Source organism: Cydia pomonella, chromosome 21 (assembly GCF_033807575.1).
Source record: "Cydia pomonella isolate Wapato2018A chromosome 21, ilCydPomo1, whole genome shotgun sequence".
NCBI lineage: Eukaryota > Metazoa > Arthropoda > Insecta > Lepidoptera > Tortricidae > Cydia > Cydia pomonella.
The window spans coordinates 13693421-13708130 of NC_084723.1; the positions used below are offsets into that span (position 1 = coordinate 13693421).

General features: G+C 35.5%; 1 protein-coding gene across 3 annotated transcripts; it reads right to left on the reverse strand.

The window, feature by feature from the left end:
• Positions 1-3957: 3957 nt before the first annotated feature.
• LOC133529721 (protein Star) lies at positions 3958-14252 on the reverse strand. Of its 3 annotated transcripts, XM_061867517.1 has the most exons (8): positions 13991-14252; positions 11257-11452; positions 9905-10089; positions 9275-9457; positions 8952-8992; positions 5988-6114; positions 5453-5575; positions 3958-4067 (listed from the first exon to the last, which is right to left on the reverse strand). In XM_061867517.1, exons 1-7 carry the CDS (start codon positions 14000-14002, stop codon positions 5453-5455), a joined length of 867 nt encoding a protein of 288 aa, XP_061723501.1. In that variant the 5' UTR covers positions 14003-14252; the 3' UTR covers positions 3958-4067. The 3 variants fall into 3 exon arrangements, with proteins under 3 accessions (XP_061723501.1, XP_061723500.1, XP_061723502.1); XM_061867516.1 differs by lacking the exon at positions 3958-4067 and having other exon boundaries at positions 4118-5575; XM_061867518.1 differs by lacking the exons at positions 3958-4067; positions 13991-14252 and adding an exon at positions 13712-13869 and having other exon boundaries at positions 4118-5575.
• Between the last annotated feature and the right edge of the window lie 458 nt (positions 14253-14710).

Below are 14710 nucleotides of genomic sequence, written 5' to 3' on the forward strand. Positions count from 1 at the left end.
ATTCTCTTTGGTGACGGCGACTAGTGGCCATTATGTGCGGCCGCTCTAAAACAAATGATGAATGTGCTCAAAAATAACTGATTACGAACAATCGCTTGGGCAATAGAGGTGTCAGATATTTGTGAGCACCTTGGCCGCTCCGATATATCTGATGGCGACTACCTAAGGGAGTGCAATAAAAGATAACAATTTCATTAAAGCCATTTATTTGAGAAAAATTGAGCGCATAAAACTAAGCCTAACAAAATCTTAAAATTATCTATTGAACTAAAATTATAATTTAATCGATAAAACCGTTCATTGTCATCGTGATCACTTAATCGTTATTCAGAGTTTATTAATTAATTAATTATATCATTAAATCCACTTAAATATTGTAAAAAAATATTGATCATTGTTACAGAAAATCTTCGTAACTTTGAACACATTTTTTTATACTGTTAGAGGTATGTTTTCTTCTTGTTAAAATTTCTTACCTCTTGTGAAGTATGATAGTTATTATTATATTTTAAAATGTGAGAATTCAAAGTTACCAAGATGGACTGCTTGATATTAAAACTAAATATTTAATTTTCAGTCTTTTAAATTAAATAATAAAGAGGAATCGGCATAATTGGAATGACACAATCGTTAAAATAATTAAAATAGCAACCACGGATTAAATAAAATAGAAATACTTAAAATAAAAGGGTGAATCAACTTTTTCTTGTCACTTGTTGACTTGGTATTTACATTTTTATCTCAGTTTTATGCCTGTTCCATAATGGGTAATCTACTTAGCATGTTAGTAAAACCATAGAGAAATAATAAAATTTTTATCCAATTTTATCAGTACCGCTACTTGACACCTGTTGAAACCGTATATTTTAATATTATGAATTTCTTCAGCACTTGTCAGTTTGACTTAATTCGCCAATAGACGGCATAAGTTGTAGCGATTTTGTAAATTTATTATGGTTGTTTTTGTTGGCAATGAACACAATAATATTTGTAAAATTATTTTACAGTACATATGGGACTACTTTATAGCACTAGTGCGAGAAGTAGCATATTACGTTACTGTGTCGAACATTTAAAGGGCCATATGTACTGTAAAACGTTGTACGATACATGTGCGAATAGGTAATTCGCAACTCGTGTCGATTTAAAACACTCCCTTCGGTCGTGTTTTAATTTATCGCCACTCGTTTCGAATTTCCTATTTTTCGCACTTGTATCGTAATGTACTATTGAATAACATTTATGTAATATTTTGGATTTAAACTAACAACGTAGCGATTTGTTGTTTAAAAAAAACAAATAATATTACAAGCAAGAGTTGAAAATAGATAGGTTAATCGGTCTATTGTTAATAGCAGTACTGATAAATGCGCAACTTGACGCTAGATGTCGACTACGAAAATAATAAGCCTTTTGGTAAGAAAACTTATTTATGGTGTGAGCACTGTATGCTAACTTATTTTTCTATGGTACATTTCTTTAAACAAACCATGTTACTATTGTCGCCTGGCTAACGGGAGATAATTACAACAAAAAATAGTTGATTCACCCAAAAACACTGGAGATTCATTGTGGTATGATAATCACACAACCCACTTGGATGGAAATCAATACTGGTAATTAATTATCTATAACATCTACAGTAAAATTGCCTAACCTATACTATCTGATGTGTGATTAGGTTGCAAAAAAAACAACCAACAACAAATTGTATTTATACGTATGTTTGCGTAGTTATTTTTTTAATTAGAAAAAATTTGTTTAACACATGAATCAACTGCATAAAAGCAACTTCACATCAGTAATCTTGACATTCATGAAAACAACACTGACAATTGACAATGACATAGTGACTTATTTTGACATAGACAGATTTTTTGATCGAGATACAACCATAATAATATCGGTATACAGTTGACGTATTTTTACTGCATACTGTCACTCAAATTCACATTAAAATAATACTAATGTATAAAAAAGTTCAAGTCCTACAATGCGTGTAACAATTTTCATTGTGTACAAGTGCCAAAATTCCTAGCTAAGACAATACTTAATTTTTACTTTAGCAAATTTATAAATCGCAATCAACGATTCAGAAAATCGACAACATACATATAGAGCAACTTTGTACAGTCAGGATATTAATAATCGCCACGGGCAAAGCGCTATAAATATGTACAGAGTGTGTACATAGTATATACACACTAAGCAACTTGCAATTTGAGCAATAAACTCGTGCCGTGATGTTGAGATTAGAAATACGTTTAGTATAAAAACATGACGTAGAATATTCCACAATTTGTAAACGTATTTTGTTATAATTAATTAATGTATTACTCACATTTACCGAGTCTTATGGTTACCCTACTTGTTACATAGAACTGTCACGGACACACAGCATATTAATCAAATTATTCAATTCAACCTCTTTGTATTTGCTGCCTGGAAACGTTATAAAAAAGTAATATCGTCGTTTACATTGCAATTAAGTCGCGTGACTAGTAAGGGTGATAAGTAGGGATTTTTTTTAACTGTTAATGAATTAAAGAGTTAATTATTTGTGATTTTAAATAGCGCTCCGCGTTGGTTTAACCCATTAGCACCTACGCCCACTTTTAGGAACGCACCATTTTTCTAATGCTGTAACGTAGAGTAACAATAGAAAATCGAATCAAACGCCGTAACCCGGGTGTACTCAAGTGGGTACAATGAACGCTAATGGGTTAAGGAAGCTTTATCGGGAAATGTGGTTACCGTTCACGGCTCAAAAATCACCTTGTATTTGGCACTGTGTCCGTGACGGTACCTTGACTGTACACTAGCACCCAGAATTAAACAACTCTTTATATTCCTGGATTGATATTATAGTTTCATGCAAGTTTCATTTACGTCAAAAAGGATGATTAACTGGGAATAATCGTAGTTTTTCAAATAGCACAGTTTTAGGTTTATTTAAGGCAGAGATGTAATGTATGCATCGATTTACTGAATGCAAAAGATACAGCAGAAAGATTTTATTACCAGCCGTACATGGCATTTAAAATGATTCAAAAACTCGGTTAAGAACGTTTTTCCAGTGAAAAGGTTCATATAATTTTTAATGAGTTTTGGTGCAGATATTTTTTAAACAATTTTATAATGTCATAATAGCTGATGTGTGTTGTGCGAATGTGGGATTAGACAAAATGTTTTGTTATGACATTATTATTCAACTTGTGTTAGTAACACCGTGACAGACACAACCTAACAATCATTATTGTCTCTCTTTACCTCCTTTATCGATAATATTTGAACGGAAAAAGTTTCTTAACACATTCACTGCCAGACAAAAAACGGCGCACTACCCCAGAAACCGGTGGTCTATAGCTGCGTACAAAACAACCCGTCCAGAGGGTTCACAAACACACAAAGTTCACGAGCGCCCACCAGGTGGGTTCCCGGCAGTAAATGTGTTAATAAAATGCAGGAAATGTCTGCTGGGTAACATTTTGTGACCCAGGCGACAAGAGATTTTTTAAAATTTAAATGGCGTTAGAGTTTGCCCAAACAGTGCCAGTGTTATTTTAAACGTCAAACACCTATGGAATTATGACATTTACTTAACACTTGCACAAGCTGGACTATCAAAATCGATGTCGCTTGGACTGACTCTATCAACTTAACCTTTTGGACGCCAATGACAGATATATCTAACAGATAAATCAGTCACAGAGATCAATTTCATTTTTGACACATCGGTGACGTGGCGTCCGATGTCACTTTTTAACTTCGTGCAATTGGAAGGGACTGTCATTACATTCCCAGGTTGTCAAGCTGCAGTCAAATGCTTATCTAGTTTCCATAACAAAAATTATCTTATGATAACATTTCATTTCATTTTATCCGTTCAAATATTAAGACAAGGACACACCAGGCAAATGTCAACATGAATGGCAATGACAATTTCATTTCTCTTCATTCTATTTTCACCGTTCTCCTTCCATACTATTCCTAATGGAGTTATAAATATTTTCAATACCTAGTGGACAGCCGCGTTTTTCATAGAAACTTAGTCTCCATTTTCCTCCCTGTATATTGACATCATAAAATATTTATTTAACAATTTATAGTATATTAATAATGATTATTTCAAGAGTTGAGGCGAAAAACAAATTCCATAAAAAATAGTAAGTTCCTAATTCAGATAATAAAATAAAAAATTAATATAAAACAAACTGCATCAAAATATTTATTATAATATTAATCCAGAAGAAAACGGGGACTACGTTTATATGGAGAAGCGGTCGTGTGACGCTGTCCCCTTCCGTATTAATAAACGCGAATTTTTAGTATCAGCGGTGGCAGCATGGTTCCATTTTTATCACTTGTCATTATACCCGTCACTTTCGCGCTTACATATTTGTTAGAACGTGACAGACATGGTGACAAATGATAAAGAGCCGACCATCTTAGCCCTACTGTTTTCAGAAATATGATAGTGTCATTAATATTGTATACCAAAACGGTATTTTTTTAAAATCTTATAACTCCATAATACTTTCCACGATTTAATTAATATTAATGTGCATTCAATAAACGTGACTTAACATGTGATTATCGTAAATCAATGAGCAACGTAGCTGCCGTTTATGTAACACAAGTGACCATTTTAGACTTTATTTCGTATAGAATAAGATCCACAAATGGTTACTTTGCCGTACACGTTTCAAACAAATCTGTAGAGCAAGTACTTAAAATTGTGTCTAGCAAATTATAGTTGGACTTTTTAAGGTGTCCGAATGTTACTTAGAGCTCTTTATACACTTCGAATTTTTTTTTTAATTATAACTATAGCATTTATTAAATTTTGAGCTTTATTATAATTATGATGGTGAGTAATTTCAGCGAATTTTATTTCATAACCTAGCATATGCTGTTATTAAAAATGTAGTTTAAAAAAACATTAAACGTATTTAGAAATCTTTCAGGTTAGGTGTAGTTACAGATTTGATTAAAATGTGTAAAATCTATTTTATGTGAATCCTAAGGCACTTGACAGAAAATGTTCCTTGTCTAGTTTCATATCAATCGAGAGTAATACCTATTTATTTTTATTATTAAAGATCACAAAACATTGTCATAACGTCGAATCGCATACAAATGTTCAAGCAGAATTTTCTAGACCAACTTTTTTTGCTATTTCGCTCCGTGACCCAGGAGACAACTATGAAGCTACATAAAGCTGCCATTTAAGATACTGCAATGTTTAAAGTGGACGTTAGATTTCTTTAAATGATACATTTCGAGGGTAACCCAGGAGACATCACCAAACACAGACACAAATGGATAATTGGTGTTTTTTCTAAAACCATTTGATCTTATAGATAGATCAACGAAATATTTCCATCAATCATTTCACCTTCGCTATTGGTTAGTTTTCCATATGTATGCGATTCGACTGTTATAAACTCACTCAGTGGTTGAGCGCGAACATGATGGAGTCCGGGAAGGTGGCGGCCACGGTGTAGTTCTTGGAGAGGAGGAACTGCGCCGTCTGGTTTCTGGCGCCGGCGTCATTAGAACGGTATTCGATCACCTGACAATAATAAATGCTGTCGATTTATGAGAACAAAGAAACCTTAAATAAATAGAGGCACCTGTTAAAATTACTTTCCAACGATGGTAAAAGAAGAGCAAAAATTGGGAAGCAAAAATTATTCATTGTTGTGTGAAATACTTATAAACTTCCAAAATTGTGGATTAAAAAGCTAAAAGGATTGTCTGCCTTCTAATTTTATATGGTTTTCCAACTTTCCGTCTCACCTCATTCTTAACGTGAAAGTCAGAATGGTGTACCTAAATAAAAATAAAAAAAGCTTACCATATTTTTGTACATAATTTGTACTATTTAGTACCTCCATTCAAAAAAATTGTACCCCACGGTACCTAAAGTTAGTATAAATGGTACTTAAAGTATAGCATCTAAAAGAGCGAAATGTAATGTGTACCTGCAGCTGCACCTTGTGGAAGGGCACGTGGTGCAGGTGCGGCGGGCCGCCCAGCAGCACGTAGTGCGCGCGCGTGGCCTCGGCCGCCAGCAGCACCGTGTACAGCGGCAGGCACAGCACGCGCGACCTGACCATATGTATCCACGCCATTACCACTAATACTTAAACGATACATTTACTTTGTGATAATCAAAGCAGAAGCAAGCTTCACGAGGTTAACTACCACGAGGACGCGCAGATTTGTCACATCTAACCTTTAATTGCAACCAACGGATAACTGTTATTGGCCTAATACTATGTAATAATACCTATGTAAATTGTATATCTACGGCTGTTGTTGTCCTGAATACCAATAAAATAAAAATAAATAAATTAATAAAATGATAATACGAGTCAACACGTCGTCATGAATGACACGATCTATATTTGTATCATGTGTGTATAAAAAACAAAAAACGAGAAAGTTCTAAATGCCTTAGTTAAATACAAAACCTTCGCTTGTCTAAAAATGATCTACTTATTGAATAGCTCAACAAATTTGGATATTTTGTTTTTTTGTGACCCAGGAGACATCAATGATACAAATACAGTGTAAACTCTTTATAACGTTATCCTTTATAACGATAAACTCCCTATAACGTTGAAGTGAGCCCAACTTGGTTGGTTTGCGTTAAAACCCACATATTGAAACACTCTTTATAGCGATACGCCATTCTCTATTACGAAGAAATGTGTTCATATTTTTAGACAATAAATATTTATTATCGGTATTATTGTTTATGTTATGTTATCAGGTAACAAAAACTTTGAAGCTCCGAAACATCCGAGGTCCGTCTAGCTTTTGTTATCCTTAATTGCCTTGAACACGTGCAGTAAGACGCATTGTTTTCTCGGAAGTGATGGTCTTCGACCAAGCATACTGGGTACCTATCGTATTATCAGTCGTAAACCTACTTTGAAACTGTTAACATGGCCAGTAAACGGAAAGCGATTAGTGTTGACGAAAAAGTTTGTGTGATACGTGCGATTGAAAAGGGAGAAAAGAAAAGTGACGTTGGAAGGCGTTTTGAACTAAGTCAATCCACTGTTGCTACCATTTGGAAAAACCAAAAAACAATTCTACAGGCGGCGCTGGAAGGAAACTCTTCTAAAAAATTAAGAAAGCCAAAATTCGAAGACTTAGATCAGGCAATGTTGTCGTGGTTTAACAATCAGCGCCAGAATAATGTACCCATCTCGGGGCCAATTGTAAAAGCTAAGGCTGAAAAGTTTGCCAACCAACTTGGCATAATTGACTTTAAAGCATCTGAAGGTTGGCTTGGAAAATTTAAGCACCGTCACCAAATTACGTACGGTAAAATGAACGGAGAGGCGCGGGATGTTGATATGAATGTGACTAACAATTGGATTAGTACAGTGTGGCCTAAATTAAAGATGAAGTACTCACCAGAAGACATTTTTAATGCAGATGAAACTGGCCTTTTTTTCAAGTTGACTCCCGACAAAACTTTAAAATTCAAAGGGGAAAAATGTGTTGGAGGAAAACTGTCTAAAGAGCGTATTACAGTTCTAGTGGCTGCCAATATGAGTGGCACAGAAAAAGAAAGCTCTTAGTTATAGGCAAATCGAAAAACCCTCGGTGTTTCAAGAACATAAAACAGTTGCCAGTTACGTACAAAGCAAACAAGTCAGCTTGGATGACATCGCAGATTTTTGAAGAGGAAGTGAGAAAATGGGATGCTGAATTAAAATCACGGAAAATCTTGCTTCTAGTAGACAATTGTCCTGCTCACCCAATCATATCTAATCTTCGAAACATAGAGTTAGCATTTTTCCCAGCTAATACAACCAGTATTTTACAACCAATGGATCAGAGTGTAATTAAAAGCCTAAAGGGCCACTATAGACGGAAAATGTTGATGGATATGATCGAAACTGACGGCAAGGTCTCGATCAACATGCTACAAGCAGTGAACTTCTTATCAAAAGCCTGACAAGAGGTAACAGCAGCCACTATCCAACATTCTTTTCGACATGCTGGATTATGTAGTAGCCAAGAAACGAACCAATTTGACAGTGAAGACAATCTACCACTGAGTGAATGGATAAGACAGTTCAACATACCAAACAATTTTAACGAAGATCTACAATCGTACGAAAATATAGATGAGGATTTAGCCACAACTGGTACACTTACAGATGAACAAATTGTTGATTTAGTGTCAAAAAGTCAGGAAACACCCGATAATCAAGATGAAGAAGATGATCAAGTGGACAAAGCCGAATCACCACCAACAATTCAACAAGCCCTAGATGCCGCTAAGTTGGTAGAATTTTTTTTGTTGTTTAATCAAGACGATTCCACCACATATCTAGATATGAATAGAATACATAAAATAATACAAAACAAGTACTGGCATAGCAAAAAACGTCAGACAAAGTTATCAGACTATATGTGTAAACAATAATATTATCTAAGACATACATATTAAAAATTCTTGTTAATTTGGTTGTTTTTTTGTTCACTCCATATAACGATAACTCTCTATAACGACAAAAAATGCTCAGTCCCTTGAGTTTCGTTATAAAGAGTTTACACTGTATATGGAAAAAGTTGACATTACTTAATTTAAAAATGTTGGTATATTTCCATTGTTTTGTTCAAGCTAGTTTACGCAGTAACAGTTATAGAGTCAGGCCAAGCTAAGTTGGCAACGATTTTGATAGCCCAGCCTGTGAAATTGTCAAGTACTCGTCATAATTTCATAGATTTTTGACGTTTAAAATAACACTTGTACTGTCTGGGCTATCAAAATCGCTGCCAACTTATCTTGATCTAACTCTATCTATGAGGGCATTTAGACAACAAACTATACATATACTTATCAGCTATTTTAACGGTGAAAAGGTGGGTTGCATTTTAAAAGCTACCCAGGAGAAAAAGAAACTTATTTATACACTTACCTAAAGAAAGTATCGTGTTCATCTGATTCGTTGAATGGAACCTGCAAATAGAAACAAGTTTCAATTGAAGGCATTAGATCGGTCAAAACACATAAATAGTATGCATAACAGTAAGAAAAATAAAAAGCCAATTAGTTCACACACAAACATTCTAGCAGGACAGGTTTTGCACCACACCACTCTTCAATTAGTCCATCTGTCAATCCGTCTAACCGATCCTATCTCATTTTAGCACAAAATTAGTACAAAAACAAGATACGGGTAGTAATTAGCCTATCGACCAGTCATTTTATCTACCTAAAAATGCGTTTTTACACACCCACCTGTATAGGATGATCTAGAGGACTAAGGCAAGCGTTGAGAGTCCTGGCCGCGCCCGCCAGCTCCAGGTGGTCGCGGGGCGCGGCGCGCACGGCCAGCCCGCGCCAGCCGCGCGCCGCCTCCAGGTACAGCGTGGTGGCGTCGCGCTGCCCGCGGGGCAGGATCTCCACGAATGTGCCGTTGTACTGAAACATTGGTTAATAAAACAGTGACAACAATTAAATGTACATTTACTTAATAATCCTTTAGGTGATTTAAATTAATACATTACAAATAACCTGTCTCCTGAGTAGCACTGGAAAAAGGAAATTACAAACAAAAAGTCACTTTTTCGTTTGTTTTTGCTTTTTTAAGATATACATAATTCGTCGTTGAAAAGAATTATGATGACTCTTCTTGTTCAGGGTCCACTTTAGGCAACCTAAACCCAAGAATTGAAGCAGACCGACAGGGTTAACGAATGAGTGATCCAGGAGACATATTCTGAAGTGAAACGGGGGACAAGTTTGAAGTTACCCAGGGGACATATGTATTGAAAAGCTATTCAGGAAAGTTATCCAGAAAACATTGAAGGGTGACCCATGAGACATGTTTTAAAGTGACCCAAGAGACAAATAATGAAGAATACTTACCACCTCTCCAAGCAGCTGATCTAGAACTTTGGCCTGGTCAGTGTAGATGGGCGACGGCGTCTCCTTGTTGGGGCGCGGTCCGAGATGCCATTGGCGCACGTAAGCCACTAAGTAGTCGGATTCTTGAGGGATCTTTAGCTCGTAATCGCGACTCATATTCAAGCGGAACTGCTGGGCTCCTCTCGCTGTAAACATTTTTTTTATTAATAGGTTTTTGATAGGCTAGACCAAACAAAACAGTAAATTATTATTAAAGCAATACTTGATATATTGATAAAAAATAGTGAATACCGAGACTTGACACGTCATAATTTTATAGAAGTTTGACGTTAAAAATAAGACTTGCACAGTCTATACTATCAATATCGCCGCAGAGTTAGCTTGGTCTGACTGTATATCACTACATGAAATAGATAATAAGTTGGACCCCTAAATGTAGCCATATCCTTACCAAAAGTATACATGTATGTCAGCAGTATCGTCATAAATGTGACAAACGGCATCATACAGCATCGCAGTTCATCAGTTGCCTATCAGTCCTACAGAGGGGTCACATGAAGGATGGCATGCAGAAGGCATCGGCTATAGCTACTTACCAAAATATCTCTACGTAATCCTAAGAATTAACGTTCTATTCTTTACGAAAGAGTGAGCCAGGATATTTCAAACCAACCCAGGAGACATTTTTAATAACTCGGGAAACTTGGGATTTTTTTATTAACCTAGTTGTTGACGAGTGACCAAGAAGACATGCTATAGAAGCGTTACCCGGGAGACAATCGTCGTTACCCGTTAGACCATTTGAAAATCGATACATGAGGCTATTTGATGAGTGACCCAGGTGACTCTTACTAAAAGTATCCATATATGTCAGCAGCATCGTCATTATTTGCTATTTATTTTTCATGTCACTAGTCACTATATGATGTTACTGTAAATGTTGTATTGACTTGTAAAAGAGCCCTTGAGAAGAATGGCATGCAGGAGGCGCGGGCGAGGGCTTCTTGCCAAAGTTATTGTGATCCCAAGTACTGTTTTACGAGATAGTAAGCTAGGATAAGATATTTCAACGGGTCCTAGAGATTTGTGAAAAAGAGCTAAACAACAGACATTTGTGAAGTAAACCAAGAGCCCGTTATAAGAGTGACCATGAGACATTTTTAAGTAATACTGGTGAAAGTTTTAACAGTGACTTGGTGACATTCATGGTTTAAAAACTTTATTCTCAAAAACATTTGACTTACCTAAAAGTAACAGTTTCAAATGTGACCCAGGAGAAATGTTGTGGGTAACCCATGATACTGCAGAGTGACTCAGAAGACATATTTTTAAGTAACCCAGGAGACACTTACCAAAAGTGTCCATATATGTCAGCAGCATTGTCATAACTGTGACAAACGTCAGCAAGAACAGCATAGCAGGCAGTAACTGCCTGTACAAGTCCTGGGGCGGTGTCTTGGTGAATGACGGCATGCAGAAGCGGGGCTTTGGCTCTGGCTTGGGTTGGGCAGGCTCTGCTGGCTCGGGCAGGGGGTTCTCTTGAATCTTCTGAAAATACAAATAAATAAATATAATAGGACAATCTTACCAAGCCTAAGCTAATATGGGTCTAATTTTCATAGTAAACAGTAACAAGCCATAGTAAAACATCTCCACTGGCTAAAAATGAGGGTAGCCATTAGGAATAGATTTTAACAGACAGTGATATATCAATATCAGATATTATGACCTTGACCACTGTGAAGAGTGATGGCATTTTAATTGTTTAGGCAACAATAATGTGGGGAAAATAGGCATATATTTTCCATCTGTGCCCAAAAGAGTCATATATTTTCTATTTGTGCACTGAGACAACCCTGTGGCATTCCCAATCACATGTAGTACATAACTCACCAGATGTGCGGGCTCTAAGGCTGCTGAACTCGCTTCTGTCACGAGAAATGATCGGCAAGGACTGTGCCACACGGGGTAACCTCAGTCATTATGTTAATACGGCTATGCCCCAGGATTCCCGTTATATTACTTCTTTCTACAATGTTTCTAATTCGAATAAGTAATGTAATCTATTTATTTGACAATAACAATATACATAATGGATATATACAGATGATTACTATAACTAGCTTATATCTATCTTATTTGATTTATTTGAATAAGTTAGCTCGGATTTTTCAAATATCAGATAAAGTTATCTGTCAGATAAATATGACACTCTCTTTTTCTTCTTGCATGTGAAAGAAAGGGAGCGTGCTATAGATATATATATATGTATATCTGACAGATAACTTTATCTCATATTTGAAAAATCAGACCTAAATGAAATAAATTTATATTACAGTATAATAAGGAACAGGGGTGATGATTTTACCATATAATAAAACAAAATGTTCAAAATAGGTACTTTTATAGTCTAAACTTTAAATCACAACTTGCGATCTTTTTTTTTTAATTATATTTTTTACTCTTAATAAAAACCTATTTTTACAAGCAAACCCTTGAGTGATCACTAGTATATAGAACTAGCATCGATAGTTGAGTTTATCGATACAGGAACTCCCTACTTGTCTAACAATTTTGCCCCGCGGATTTCTGCCTGCTAATAAGCTATTTGCTGTCTCCTTCACGCTAGTTTCAACTATGCACTTGTTGCACGACGCAAACAATAGAAAATCCGACAGTGACCTTCGGGTAAATTTAGCACTTTAAATAAGTTTTTTTTGAAACAACATTATATTTATCATGGGTGCTAAAAATAGAGTTATGACTTATAAAATTATAATTTATATTGGAAATTAAAACAATACTCATTTAAAGTATAAGTATCAATGTTTTAATGAATAATTAAACAATTTACAACAGAATTACTATTCAATACTTAAATGGCTATTTAGGTTATAAATAACACTCAACAGAATTACTTTTGCGAACTAGATTGCGGAAGTTTTCTACTCGGAATCCCGCGGTGTGGCACCGTCCGTGCCGATCACTGGTCATGGGCACTAGAATATGATATGTTTGCAAGTCAATGGATGTTTGTGTATCAAATGTATCTGAGGTACTGAGATGATAGACAAAAGTTGTTCGTGATCTGAATTTCCTATTGCTGCCCACACTCAAAGCCAGGAGAGTGAGAGACCGTTGGAACCGTTTACCGGATAGTGTTGTGACTGCTCCCTCGGTCAATGTGTTTAAAAACAGATTGGACAAGTGACTTTTGAACAATAGGTTAGACTGATGTTACTTAGTGATGTGATACGACTTTACAAACTTTGAACTGTATAATACAGGACACTGTGTGACATAGGCTCATCAGCTAAAGCTGCTCGCTTATAATTACATAAGAATAATAATAATAATAAAAGAGTGTGTAGATGGTTTTTCCCGAATAAACAGTCTTTCCCAGATTGACCTTAAGTTTGTTTTGTTGGAATTTTGATTTTCTGTTAATTGCATCAAAATTATTTTCATTCTTTTTTCTGACCACTCTGTCACGCTTCTATTTTTGTATTTTATCAAATAGATATAAAAAGTTGAGTGGTATTGCATGTCTGTCTAGCTGTAGGTTAGTTTTCTTTTGAGAAAAATTGAAAACTAAATTTCACCCCATACAAAAAGCTACACTCTGTAACATGTTTTGGGGACAAAAAACAAGGCATCAAAAAGAATTTTGACCCAATTACATAAATTTCAAAGAGACATTTACGAATATTATAGCCTAATATCGTTAAAATACAACTGATAAATGACTCATACAATAAAAGCACTACTAGTTTCACAATAATCAGAATTTTACTAATGGCACCTAACCTGATACATGGCTTCTCATGATTTCATAATTTCATGTCACAAAGTTGATTTAGAACTTCAAAACTATATTTATACCATTTATTGAATTATTATTTAAAGAAACACTTACAATTTCATTACGAACCAAAATAATTAAGATTTAACATGACAGAAGCAGGTGTTAATTTTTTTTTCGATTTGAAATGTGAGAAACCGTGGGAACTTTTTAGACAGTAGCTTAAATAATCAACGAAAGAGGTTTTATTAAAAAAGGGATCCATAAAATACAGTTTTACTTACTTTTTCTGCCATGGTAGAGCTTGTTGTGTATTTCCGTCTGTGTTAAAAAAACAGAGCAGGTGCAATGCAACTGTTTGCTGCAGTTTCACTCGCTTTCAAATTACAACACAGTAAGCTTCACTACCGTAAACGATTTCTGAATGCATTTGTCTAATATTAATAAAAACAAAAACACATTTTGAAGTTTAAAATAAGAAAAGTCGAACTAAAGAAAAGAAACATGAGTCAGTGACCGCAATGTTTCACACGCGCGACGCGTAATACATTTTCTACCATTTTGGTAGATATCTATTGGGTTTAGGGTTGTCATCTAGAAATTGTTCATTCATGAACAGAGTTGTTTTAAGCCGACCTCCAAAAAAAGTTCCTGATTTCTTGTAAATATAAAAGCATAAACGTCTGCGAACGATGTTATTAAGCTTGGAAACCAATTAAAATGGGATAGCGCATCGTTACTGGTGAATTTCCAATATGACTTGGAACTCCGGTAGCCGTTTAAGAAGGAAACACTCATACAGTAGATGTAGCTAGGGCCTCCCTAAGGCTCATATTTTATGGTGGAAATATTCACTGTATTGGATAAGGTCTTGGTAGCTCATATGGCAGAGCACTGGGCTAGTGATCCAGTAGTCGTGGGTTCAAGTCCAACCCGAATCATGAAAACTATACTCATCCCTTTCTTTTGAGTGCTAGTACTAGCGTTAGACAAAGACAGTATGA

Excerpts from the sequence above, each read along its gene's own strand:
- LOC133529721 (XM_061867517.1), bottom strand. Across the intron at positions 8,993-9,274 it reads CTCTAGATCATCCTATACAG|GTTCCATTCAACGAATCAGA; the intron begins GTGGGTGTGTAA and ends TTCTATTTGCAG. Across the intron at positions 5,576-5,987 it reads TCCACAAGGTGCAGCTGCAG|GTGATCGAATACCGTTCTAA; the intron begins GTACACATTACA and ends TATTATTGTCAG.